Source organism: Chlorocebus sabaeus, chromosome 2, assembly GCF_047675955.1.
Source record: "Chlorocebus sabaeus isolate Y175 chromosome 2, mChlSab1.0.hap1, whole genome shotgun sequence".
Classification (NCBI taxonomy): Eukaryota; Metazoa; Chordata; class Mammalia; order Primates; family Cercopithecidae; genus Chlorocebus; species Chlorocebus sabaeus.
In genome coordinates, this window is record NC_132905.1 from 55,248,578 (window position 1) to 55,262,568 (window position 13,991).

The following is a 13,991-nucleotide window of genomic DNA, read 5'->3' on the forward strand; positions in this document are numbered from 1 at the left end:
CAAGAAAAAAACAAATAAGTGAGAAGATTGCTGACAAGTTTTGGGGTTTGGTTTATTATGGATGTGAAAATGAGTAGAAACCCAAGTCCTTGAGTCCACCTTTCATGACGGTAGTCCTGACCTTGCTATCATTTAATACAACTTAGGTCTTAATGTTCTCACTCGGTGCTGAGTGTGCTGGAATAAGCAAGGTGTTCACAGTCTTGTACATTTTTTTCTTTACTTTTTATCATAAAAATGAGCTGCAGATGTCATGCAGTGCAGAGAGAAGAGAATGCTTTCTGAGTCAGAAGGTCACATTTTTTGTACTCAACCACTTCTAGCTAGAAAACCTTGAGCAAATTACATAATCTCATGGAACCTCAGTTTTCTTATCTGTAGAATGGAGGTTATAATATTTAATTCTCAAAACTGCTGTGGGGCTCACATAAAATTAATTTGTGCTGAATTACACATATTTGTAATTTATACATAAAACTTATATGTGTATGTATAATAGCAACAGACCCCAATACAGTATTTATTATTCATATTCCTGTCCTTTTGACAGGAGGAAGAAACATCGTCTAAGACGTGTTTAAGACAAAGTTTCCAATCAATGGTATTTGGACACAACAATCCCTTTGATGAGGTGACTCAGCTATCAGTGAACTCATCTTTGCTATTCTTAGAGCTGAAAAAGGAGAAGCAGGTGATACTGAAGTTGTGTAATCAGTCTCAGGGGGAGGGCTATAAACTAGTGTCTCCATCTCTCTCAGGACATCTGGACTCAAAGGTAGTGGCCTCGACCTCACCAGCCATTCAAAGGCAAGCAGAACGCTCACAGAGGAGGCAAGGGCAGAGAAGCTTTGAGTATCTCTACAACATCAGAGAACACCCAGTCAAAAGAGAGGGAAACACAAATTGACTTGTACCTTGTCACCTTGACAACACAAATTTAGACTCTAGCTGCTACATTATCTTCTGGTTCCTTTTCCAGAACTGCTCTCCTTGGGCTGATTTACACGGTCACTATTATAGACCCTTGATAGTACACCCAGCCTTTGTAGAACTCCAAGAATCAGGCTTCAATTGCCCTTTGAGCCAGCTACACCGGGCCCCTTCAACCTTCAGCCTTCTCTCCGGGCAAGTCCATAACTGCAGCTATTGTAAGCCCATCTGCAGGCTGCCCTCCTCCTGTCTTAAGTCCTGGAGGGCATCCCTGTGTGATTGCTGGCCTTAACCTCTCATTAAGCTATCAAAGCTACATTCCACTGCCTTTCTTAAACCCACATCTTTTCTATTTCCTTCAACTTCAAATTAGCCACTGTTTCCACATCATCCTCTCCTGATGTGATAGGGAATGAAGTGATGATGGCTCACAGCACTGCTGGGGCTGCTTTTACAAGAAGCTCACTCAAGGTCAACTTTTTTTTTTTGTTTTTGAAACAGGGTCTCACTGTGTTGCCCAAGCTAGGATCATACAGTTGCACAATCATAGCTTGCTGCAGCCTCAACTCCCAGGCTCAAGAGATCCTCCCACCTCAGCCTCCTGAGTAGCTGGGACTACAGGTGCGTACCACCACGCCTGGTTAACATTTTTTATACGTTTTGTAGACATGGAGTCTTGCCATGTTGCCCAGGCTGAATCAAGGTCAATTTTGTCATCATGGGGGAGCACAGAGAGACCTCAGCAGTGAAGGCCACTAGGAAATGGAAGAAATCCAACCACGCTGGAACAAGGTTGGGAGAATCGGCCAGTTCTAGGGCAGTTGCCTAAGTAGAATGGGTCATGAATTCGGATCTGCTTCCAGCAGTATCTATGGATACGCAGGTCAAATTTGGACAATGAGGCCAAGCAAAGACTTGAGCACAGAATCAAAGCACACTTAGAGTTACCTATGTGCATCTCCATTTTTGCTAAATCCAAATTACACCTTACTATACTGTTAACTTTTATTTGTCTATATCATTTGTTAGAATCCAGAAAACAAACATTGTTTCTTTTCAGGAAGAAGTCAGGGTATAAAAATAAGTGTGTGTTGAAATATAAGCACATTTTTAAAAGCATTTTAGCTCCTATTGTCGTTCATGCAGCTTGGCATTGAGTTTGTCTATAATTGGGTGTATTTTTACATTTTTAATTTTTAAATACACCCAATTTGACAGAAACTTTAAGCAGCAGGAGTCAAAAATAATTCAGACCTTAATATTAGTCAAAACTTGTTTAATAGCAGGAAACCCTCCACTCTGAACTTTTACTCTTTTTTCTTGCAGAATCAATCCCTCCAGCAGCCCTCAACTACCAGAAGCACAAAAAATCAATTTTTATTTTATTTATTTATTTTTTTTTTTTTGAGATGGAGTCTCACTCCGTCACCCAGGCTGGAGGGCTGGAGTGCAGTGGCATGATCTTGGCTCACTGCAAACTCACCTTCCAAGTTCAAGCAATTCTGTGCCTCAGCCTCCCGAGTAGCTGAGATTACAGGTGCCCACCACCATGCCTGGCTAATTTTTGTATTTTTAGTAGAGACAGGGTTTCACCATCTTGGCCAGGCTGGTCTTGAACTCCTGACCTCGTGATCCACCTGCTTCGGCCTCCCAAAGTGCTGGGATTACAGGCGTGAGCCACCGCCTCTGGCCAAATTCAAGAATATTATGCTTAGTAGTCACATATGTGGTCTTGTTTTCTTTGGCTCATTCAACCTCTCCTTCTGAACCAAAGAAATCCATTGTAACAACTCTTTTCTCAGAGCTGACTTTTTTCATAGAAAGAACTTTGGTCTGAGACATGCCAAGAAGTTCTTGACGCTCCCACAATTTACACCTTTCCATCTTTACTATTAGAGATTAACTTGTTTCAATGCCATTCTCTTCTGTTAAAGCAGATAATACTGGAAAAGGCAATGTCTGAATGCATTTCTGCCAAGATGTGAATGGTTTATCAAAAGCAATTTCTTCCTGTGGAAGAGTTTAGGTGGAAGGGGAGGAGAGAAAGCGAGAGAAGATTATAACAGGGAGGGTATGGATGCAGAAAGGAGAAGCAGGGAACCAAGGGCAAACCTGCCACCCGTTTCACAAATAACAGAATCAGTGTGGGCTGGATACAGTGTCTCACAATACTTCAGGAAACCAACGAGGGAGGATGTCTTGAGGCCAGGAGTTCGAGACCAGCCTGGGCAACACAGTGAAACTCTGTCTTTACAATTTTTTTTAATTAGCCAGGCATGATGTTACACACCTGTAGTTTCAGCTACTCAGGAGGCTGAGGCAGGAAGATCACTTGAGCCCAGGAGTCGGAGGCTGCAGTGAGGTGTGATTGTGCCATTGCACTCCAGCCTGGGTTACAGAGTGAGACCCTGTCTCCAAAAAAAAGACAAAATGCAGATTCAGCTGAGACTCGGCATTTCTGACAAGTTCTCAGGTAATGTCAGTGCTACTGGTACACAGACCACACTCTAAGCCACAAGAAGGCTAGGATATGAGGTATTAACAAAGGTGTTAGCTCAGTGGTTCTCTACCTGGACTATCCATCAGAACCACCAAAAGAGGTTTTGTTGAGTTTGTTGGTGGCTTTTATTAAAAACTACTGATGCCCAAGGCCCACCCCAGATCGGTTAAGTCAGAATCTAGGAATTGCTCAAGTATTTGTATTTCTAAAAGCTCTCTAGGTGATTCTCTTGTGCAGCTTCAGTTAGGAACCACTGTTCGTTGATAACCAAAGGTGCTATTAAAAATTCCATAATAATATATTAGCGCATGAAGGCTAATGAGATACCCCAGCTAAGGGCATCTTCCTCTGCAATAGCAACTTGCTATTGTACAATGGGAGCAAGCAGCTGGTGCTCAATACATTTGTTCAATGAAAACAAAATAAGTGATTGACAGAATGCATGAACGAATGGAAATGTTTGAAGTCAACAGTCTACAGAATGAAAAGGATTACAGCCCTAATATCAAAATGACAAGTGGCAGGATGGGTATTTAAAGACAGATCATCTTTTCCATCACTCTTTCAAATACCTCACAGAAGTACTTAAATCTTGGCCCACTTTTAAGGCTGACTTTGTTAATAACTGAAGGAGTCAAAGTCACACATTTTCCACACCATTACTTTATTCCAGTGTTTCCAAGACCAACCATCAGTCGCTATACACCTTTGCAACTTTTGCTACTGGTGTTATTATTTACCTAGTATGTTTCTTTAAATTGACTCACTTTTTAACATAAACAAATGTATTTTAAAGGGAAACTATAAATCACTATTTCAAATAGAAAAGCAACTAATATTCCATGACACCAGTAGAATTGACTGTCAAAATAAATGCAATGTAAGCAACTGAAGCAGGGTGTTTCTGCCTGCCAGTGCTTGCCTCTGTCAGATAAGAAGAAAGATTAACAAGTATAGAGAGGTGTTAAAGCTATGGGGGCACTTAGCAGAGACTTTGTCACTGGCATAATAAGAAGGATTGCAGGAGTGTTTTGCAAGGAACCACAGTCCTGCCATGCGATGCCATGTTATTTAACATGGAAAGCAGGCACCACGTGTAAGCATCTCATGGCATTTTCAGTCAATGATTGTCAAACTGTACTCAGAAACCCAGGGGCCACCAGGTAGTATTGAAGGGGCTCTAGAAAAAAGAGGAAGTATTTCAGATTCTGAGGAATTCAGTCACCAGTGTTATTTGTCTTATAGAGAGCATGATTTTTATTTTTTTTTAAATCCTACTTCTATAAGGAACAGCATAATCAACAGAGAACAGAGAAACAGGTTTAACCCTACTGTTGAAATCAGGAGAATTAACTTTCTCATTGGAGGCATATTTGCTGATTTAGGCCTCAAAGGTCTTGTATCAACCTTGGAAGAGACAATTAACTAAATAAAACCATGTTATTTAAAAAATGAATGGACCATACAAAATAAGACATGCTCTCCCCTACCCCTTTAGTGAAGTATGACCCTCTGTGGGAGGTTAAATTATTAGCTAAAATAGCTAAAGGTATATACTTGGATTTAAGCAGAATGATCCACTAATGTTCTAGGAAGTAAATGCACTAACTTACTCTTTTTTATTTGCTAGGTATTTATTTTTCTTTTAAACAATACATGCAGTAGAATATGATGAATATAATTCTGATGCAGAAAAGCAAAATTGCACACTTAGGAGAGAGGCCTCTGGAGCCAGATTTCCTGGTCTAAATCCCTGCTCTGCCCTTCATCATCTGTGTAACCTTCGGCTGAATATTCAACCTCTCTGTGCCTACGCTTCCCTGGTTATGGGATGAGGATGACAATAAGGGTATTACCCACACAAGGACATCATAAGGATGAGTAACGCATACAAAATATCTAAGAGTCCCTTATACAAAATATGCACTTGATATGTGTTACCTGATATTATTATAGTTAAAAAAAATTACACAAAATGTTATGCAATGAAAACTAAGCCTTCCTTCCACCCTAGACCCCACACTTCTCCCCAGGCAAAGCACTATAAAAAGACTCTTGTGTTTCTTCCCAGAACTACTGTATACTTACCAGCAAGTTCATCCCTCTCTTCTATGCAAATGGGAGCCCACTATACACTCTATTCTACATATTGCCTTTTTTGCTTAATGACATTTCTTGGGAATGAGTTCATTGCCAGTTTCATATCTCATTCTTTGCCAGAGCTGCAGAGTTTTGCATCATATGGGTGCACCAGAATTTCTTTAACCCATCCACAGTGTTGGAGATTTAGGTTGTTTCTAATATTTCACTATTACAATCACTACCGAAATGAATATATTTAAATATACATCTTTCATTTATATGCAGGTCTGTCTTTAGGGTAGAGTCTTAGAGGTGGAATTGCTGGGTCAAACAGTCCATTCATTTTTATTTTGATAGATATTGCCAAATTTCTCCTCAAAAAGAGATTGTGCCAACTTCCGCACCAACCAACCACATATAGAAGCACCTGTGTCCCCTCATTCTCAAAATAATACTTTAAATACATTAACAAGATATACAAGGTAATCAAGTTATTTTAGTCTGTTTGAGCTGATATAACAAAATATCTTAGACTGAGTAATTTATAAACAACAGAAATCTATTGGCTACAGTTCTGGAGGCCAGAATTCCAAGACCAAGGTGCCAGCAGATTTGGTGTCTGGTGAAGGCCTGTTCCTCATACACAAGGCCTTCCTGCCACATCTTCACATAGCGGAAAGGTTAAACAGGCTCCTTCAGACCTCTTTTATAAGGGCACTAATCCCATTCATGAGGGCTCCACCCTCATGACCTAATTACCTCCCAAGGACCCCACCTCTTAATACAAACACACTGGGGTTTATATTTCAACATATGAATTTTGGAGGGACACCAACATTCAGACTATGGCACCGAGGAATGCTATTATATTGAAACAGTTATCAAAAGATTGAAATTTTGCATTTGTGAAATGCTAACATATGTCCTTTATTAATGTATCAAATAACAAAATGTAGTGGCAGGTAGGGATGTACTGAAAAGATACTTTTTAGCATACCGGCAACAACCCTAATGTGCAGTGAAGATACGTATTGATGACATGCTCACAGATACTGCTAATAATATTGTGGTTTGTACTTCCCATTCATAACTGAAGGAAATGCTTGATTTGAGGTGGTGGCTAGTGCAAATAAAGATGTAAATTTTTCCACCCAAGTTTTAGAGCCTATCTTGGAGCCAGCTCTTAGAGCTTCATTCCAATGAATGGCAGCTTATTTTTAATATATCAGGTCAGCACCAGGAATTTACGCTTTTAGAGAAGCTCTTAAAATGCATGTGTGGGAATCAGCCTCTATCTAGCCTGATACACGCTTCATTGGCCTTCTAAAATAGCAAGCCGAGCAAGAAGACATAGGCAAAGATCACTCTAAAGATGCCCTCCGGAGGTGTTTGCCTCAACTGTTACTTAGAGCAACTGTTCACTCCTTCCTGCAGTACAGCTGCGCTCCTCCACCACAGGATTTTGGAAAATATCAATTAAATAAGAGATTTTTAAACACCTTTGAAAAAGATAAAGGCATCTTTTTAATTTGGGGCACCCTATTAGCCATTAAGAATTAATGTTGTTATCTCCTCATCTGTTTAGTTCTTAGAACCTCTCCCAAGTCTGCTGATAATGGTGGCAATGAGAGCCAAAGGATAGAGCTGCTTAGCTCTGGAAAATACTGGCACAGAGGCTCATGCTTATAATCCCAGCACTTTGGGAGGCTGAGGCAGGCAGATCACTTGAGGTCTGCAATTCGAGACCAGCCTGGCCAAAATGGCGCAACCCCTTCTCTACTAAAAAAATACAAAAATTAGGCAGGCATGATGGCACGCCTGTAATCCCCAGCTACTCAGGAGGCTGAGGCAGGAGAATCACTTGAACCCTAGGGGCAGAGATTGCTGTGAGCTGAAATTATGCCCCTGCATTCAAGGCAACAGAGCAAGACTCTGTCTCAAAAACAAACAAACAAAAAGGCTAGGCGTGGTGACTCATGCTTGAAATCTCAGCACTTTGGGAGGCCGAGGCGGGTGGATCACGAGGTCAGGAGATCGAGACCATCCAGCTAACACAGTGAAACCCTGTCTCTACTAAAAATACAAAAATGAAACTAGCCAGACATGGTGGCGGGCACCTGTAGTCCCAGCTACTCAGGAGGCTGTGGCACAAGAATGATGTGAACCTGGGAGGTGGAGCTTGCAGTGAGCCGAGATCGTGCCACTGCACTCCAGCCTGGGTGACAGAGCGACACTCCGTCTCAAAAAAAAAAAAAAAAAAAAAATGAAAAGAAAAAGAAAAAAGAAAAGAAAAGAAAAAAGAAGGAAAGAAAATGTCAAATGTCCAGCCACCCAGGACACAGCTGAGTGGCCTGACTGTTCAACTGTATAATTCCTCTGATCTGGAGAGTACTCCAGTGACTACAGAAGTTGCTAGAATTTCCAGAAGCAAGAAGAAAGTGATGGGGAAAAGTGTCAAATCCACAATGGGAGAACACTGTGTCCCTGGAAAATGATATGACCCTGGCAACCTTAGGAGTATGGAAGAAAGATTTTAAACAAATTTCTGACTACGTATCTTTTTCTAAATTTTTTGAATGCTGAAGAAATGTTAAATTTCATTAAGTTTTACAGCCAGATTTAATACAGACATAAATCCCTTTAATGTTCGTCTCAGTCAAAAGTGAGCTGAACATTATCGTTAAACCAGTGCATGTGGGAGAAGTATTTGAGGAAAATCAAAATAGGCACAGTTGGGAACATTAAGCCATGGCCATATTAGATGCAAGTAGGCGCAATAGCAAAATTCTTTAGGCTCTAATGGACTCGGCTATTTTGCTTCTCAGTTTCCATATAGATGAGCTTTGTTCTGGGGCAATTTGGTTGCAGTTTGAGAGTCTATCTGGAGAAGCTCATTTCTCTTTCATTAGTCCATGAGCTCAGCGCAATTTCAGCTAATACTGTTACACAGCTCCTAGCTGGGTTATTTGGTTAAATGCCTTCAGGGAAAGTAGCAAGACAGAATAAAAGGACAAATGCGATGTGGTTTCTTGTTCTGAGTTCCTGGAGCTGTGGAATTACATTGGCAGTTAATCATACGCCACGTTGTACTCGTGATCATAAACTCATATTATTTGAGGTGTTATTCAAGTCTTGTATTATTTGATGTTTCACAAGAAACGTCTTCTGTGGCACAATTTCCTTGAGGTCGGGTTTGTATACAACTATAACCACAGAGACCTGTTTCTTGTCAGGCACATGTTAGTAGGTATATAGTGCCATTTGTGTGAAATTGAAAATGGCATTCCCTACTGGTGGGTGAACTGCAAGACAGCACCCTCTCTCTGGGCAAATTAGAAAAGGTGTTTCCTTCTGGGTGGACAAATGAGCAAAAGCAGCCCCTCCGGGTTGACCAATTCTTTTTTAAAGCCTCCTCCACCTTAGGGTGTGGGGTTGGTGCACATGGCTTGGTAAGTCCAATGCAGACCCTAGTTGCTCCCTGTGGGCAGGAACCCCTGGTGCGATGCACAACCTGCACAACTGTACACAACAGCCCTGATTACAGAAACCATTTTCACAATTTTGTAGTTGGACCACAGAGTTTGCCCCTCAGTACTCTAAAAAATATCTGTTCCATCACATCAGTGGATGTCCATATTAAATATATTAGCCTTCTTTCTTATGGCAAGTCACTACCACTGTCTGCCAAGGGCAGTGTTCTAATCTTGGAAACAAACAGTACACTTGTAGGTGGAAAAACAGAAGAACTAGAGGACGGTGACCCCTAGGGGCTTGACCAATGGTGGGGAGTGGAGTGGTGGAAACCATGGTGGCACCTCTTCACCATCGCAGTGTAATGTTCTCCTCGGCCTCCATCAGTACCCAGTGAGCTGAGGCCCAGTATCTGCTGGATAACCCACCTTTGACTAGCATGAGACACAGGAGAAGCAAGATTCAAACTTCCAACAAGATACTCAGACTAGTTCATACCAAATTCAGTGGCTATAGCCCAGGAGAGAACAGGGTATGGGACATGTATATCTCAGAGCAAAGAGATCTGCCCAGAAAGACAAAGACTGAGTGAGATGCTATAGTGTGGGCTATCAGAGGGCAGCCTGGGAGCCCAAGAGGCCCAGGACATTAGTCAGGGATTAGTAAACTCTTTCCAATAAAAAGCCACCACATGGTAAATACTTTAGGCTTTATGAGGTTTTGTCACATCTACTTATCTCTGTTGTTAGAGTGCAAAAACAGTGACAGGCAATTCATAAATAAATGGATGTGATTGCATTCCAATACAACTTTACTTACAAAAACAGGCCATGGGCTGATTTAGCCGGTGGGCTGTATTTTGTGACCTTTGCTGTAGGTGATCAAAGAAAGAGGACACAACAGGAGAAGTCAGAGGTGAGGCATTGCCCATACTGCGTGGGGCAATGTGCTTGCCATCTTACATCCCTTGTTTCATTTTATCCTCACAGCAACCAACTAGTAACAGTTTTACCACCTGCATTTTGAAGATTAAGAAACTACAGTTTCTAAAAAATAGGAAAATTTCCAAGGTCAAAAACAGCCTCATTTCAAAACCAAGTATGTTTGACTTGAATGCTTCTCTTCCTTTCCCTACATCAAGCTGGGACCTGCGACATATTTGTCTAGGGCAGCCCAGCAAGGGAAGCCCATTGATCAGAGAGGCATTAAATTCCAGATCTGGGGGTGTGGATGGCAGTACCAGGGCCAGGTACAATCTCAGAAGCTTCTCTGTGGATGTAAAAGCAATGAGCACAGCCACCATTGGCTGCCGGAGCTCCCACCTCTCTCATCACCAGCCTTCCAGATAGACAAGCCCCATATCTGAAAGATGTCATCCGTGGAACTGAGTCTTTGATAGCCAGGCAATTACAGCACCTCATATATAAAAATCCAGAAGAATCTGTGAATATAATAAGTGACTGTCCTTTCTTAGCGTGGTGCAGGCCATCTGTTTGAAAAGTACACACTGCCAACAATGCCAAGTTGTAATTATTAAACTTTCTAGCTAAGAGCAAATCTCATCTTTCTTTCTAATTATGCATTCAAATATTCAGAAATTAAGCCTTAGAATTATTAAGTACCAGGGATTGGTTTTTTCCCCCATGCATTAAACTTTTAGAAGAGAACATTAGCCATCGTCAGAAGTTTCTTCCAGAAATAACTCCCAGAGAAGCCCTGAGGTCAGTTTGGAATCAACCCAACCTTCTCACTTTCGGTGTGATGGTACAATGATAATTCAAGTTCTTAATGATGACTCTGAATCATCTCGATCCTGAATCATCAGAGATTAAATTATTTTCACCAAACAGCTAGTATTTTCTAAAGCAGGAAAATCGATTAAAAGATTTCAGTAAAAAGTTAGAGAAGTCCAAACAAAGCAAGCATCTGGCAAGCCTTGGTGACCAGAACATTAAATTCACCAAACACCACCTGTTCCAAATGTCCATGTTAATGGCAATTATAGAAAACTCCAGTATCATTCAAGGCCAGTTTAACTTATTCCTGTACACAAATAACTTTATGGGAGACAGCATTGTCATTCAAATCAATAAATGACTCTGTTTGGCTGTAGAGGCATAAACAGAACGCTTGCAAAATATTGTTCCTTCTTGCTAGAAACCATTTGATTTTTAGCCAGAAAACATACAGCCAAATAAGAATAACAACTGTTTGCCTTCCTTAATGTTCAGTGTAGACTGTTACCCAAGGAATTAAGCATTAGTCATCAAAAATTAATTGCAAAGGCAACAAAATAATTGGGGTTCCTGAGTTATCATCCATTTCAACATTCAGAGGCCAATTTGACCCCAGACAATACACTGTCTTTCTTCTTGTTATAAAAGATGTCTCAGAGTTCTGAGGGTTCTCTGCTGTAAACTCTGCTCTCAGAACTCTCCAGGTCCTCCTTCCAACCCCCGCCATGTCTGGCCAAACTATCTTCCCAGAGTCAGGAGCAGAGCCAAGAGCATCACCCAGACAGACCCCAGTGATAATTATCAGCCCAAAAGATAAGCCCGAGTGGAAAGTTTGAGAAGCCAGTCATTCAAGCAGCAGCTACAAAGGGACGGACACTCTCTAGTTTTCCCTCACTGACTTCATTTCCCTCTGCCAGCCTGATAGAAACGTGGTCTCAGTCTGCTCAGCCTTTGCCCCTGCCCTCCCTGTCTCCAGAAGTGCCCTCAAGCTTCAAAAGACTCACACAGTCTTCCAGAGAGGGAGACAGGGGCCAAGTGCTGGTTTTCATCATCTGTCCACTCCGGCTTCTGCAGTAACCCCATTCCCATTGGTCTTGGTGGTCAGTTCACCCAGATCCTGCCTAAACCCTGGATGCTCATTGTCCTGACCACCCGAATGTCCTAGGCCAGCTGGTTCTCAGAGTCACATCCTCACCAACCTCAACCTCCCACAAAATGATTATTACAACTACTGGTGATTTTGTCATCTAAACAATCAAAACAAAAATTGATGGAATTAATGGAGTTGCTCAAAAAGGAAGATGTTGGATGACAGAGAATAGTACACTTTTGACCATATGCTGTAGGGCATAAGAGTTCATATAGATACTTACTGAAGTTTGTAATGGTATATGTCTTTGTTTGATCATTCGATTGATGTCTGTCCCCACAACTAGGCTATAAGTTACATAAGGGCAGGGATGCCACCACTGTATTCCCATACTTAGCAAAGTCTCTGACATATATTGGACTCTTCATGATATTTGTTGAGTGAATAAATGAGGTCAATTGTGGACAACGTCAGGGCCTTGGGCAGGGGTTTAACACCCATAAGGGGAAAGGAAACCAGACCATGTCAGTCTAAAGGAAGAAGCTGGATGTGAGCCTTCCGTGTAAAGCAAGGAAACTCTAAAGGCCATCTCACTCCAAGGACACGCTTTGGCTCCAACACAGTTTTGTAAGGGTTGGTCCAGTGCAGCACACTAACCCAGCACTCCAGGGAAGACTAGAAACATTCCAAGTCTCCCAGCACCTTCCCTTTACCGCACCTCTGGCTGTACGGACCTAATGAGATGCCTTGTGTTTTTCAGAATGCCGAAGCGAGTTACGACTTCAGTAGCAACGACCCCTATCCTTACCCTCGGTACACAGACGACTGGTTTAACAGGTAAACCGGGGCTTGGGAGGGCTCTTTGACTTTGGGCTTCGGAGTTTTATTTTACTTTGTTTTGTTTCAGGCTTGCTTACCACCAGCAAAATAATCCCCATGCTTCATTAAATTATATTGTGATTTTTCTTCTTAGTGGCTACATTCTCTAAAGTGGAATTTTTAATATTACAATCTTCCTTTAGAATAATCTTTTGACTGTTTTGTTCTGCTGAACTTGAAATTATTTGCCACTTTAATCCATTAAAGAGAAAAGGAAATAGAAATTAGAAGTTCTTTCTCAACCCATTACAAGGTGCTTTAAAACATGCTGATTTTGCTCTATATGTTTTAGCTACTGTAGAGAAGTATTTTGCCCCATGGGTCTGTGTCTATGTGTTTTTGAAAAGCATTCTGTTCATTTTCTACTATAATCTCATGGAGTCCCTTTCAACAAAACAGTAAGTGTGATTGGCAGAGGTTTGGAGTATTACTTAGGATAAAGATCCTATGATGTCAAACTACCCAAACAGTCTATCCAAGAGAATAATTTTCCTTTAGCCTGTTTTGCCACTAAACATGGAAATGTGGTCTCTTTTTTCTTCAAGTAAACATTTTGCTTAAATGGTTAATCACATATAAGAGATATGAAGAAATAAAGATGTGCAGCTTACTCAATCAATGAAAGAATACTGTAATTTTTAAACCTAGTGTTTCCCTGTTATTGATGTCCTTGGGTGAAGTTCATAAAATCATATGAACTTCAATTAGTTGTATAAAAATATATGATGTACAGACCACTTTACCCATTTTTTTTATTTCTCATGGCACTCTACGTAGTAGATAAAACTAATGTTGTCATTTTCAGTTTAGTGATAAGCAAACAGGCTCAGAAGGGTTGAAGGGCTTCCTTAGTCAAACAATTAAAATTCAAGTCAAAGCCAAGATTAGCCCCATGCTTCAGATTGTTTCCAAATCCACATTTGTACTATTCTTTGCTAAGTATCATTTGTATTATTTGATACAGGAAGTATGACCAGAGTATGTTCAGGGGTAGAGCCTCGGCAGACAGGAAGCTTAGATTCTGTCTCTAGAGTTAGCAAGTTGACCTGAGACCCCTCAGTCTCATCAGGAGTTGACACAGGGTACACAGGTTCTGGGTACAAATGCAGAAAAGAAGAAAAAAGAAAATAAAGTTTAATTTTGTAATATTTTGTAAAGATCATTGCTGATGTCGGATAGCACAATTCATTCTCTAACCACATCACCTGCAACCTGAAAATGAAGTGCAATGCTTGGAGGTGTGTGTTTGGAGTATGAGAATGTATAAAAAAGGTCTGAAAACTTTTGGCATGAAGTGTGTTTT

General features: G+C 41.0%; 1 protein-coding gene across 1 annotated transcript in view; it reads left to right on the forward strand.

Moving 5' to 3' along the window:
- PCSK2 (proprotein convertase subtilisin/kexin type 2) overlaps positions 1-13,991 on the forward strand; it is a 254,461-nt gene that overhangs the window by 167,502 nt on the left and 72,968 nt on the right. The window contains exon 6 of the mRNA XM_007960726.3: positions 12,570-12,646. Coding sequence (XP_007958917.1) covers positions 12,570-12,646 — 77 coding nt within the window. The remainder of the gene's footprint in view (positions 1-12,569; positions 12,647-13,991) is intronic.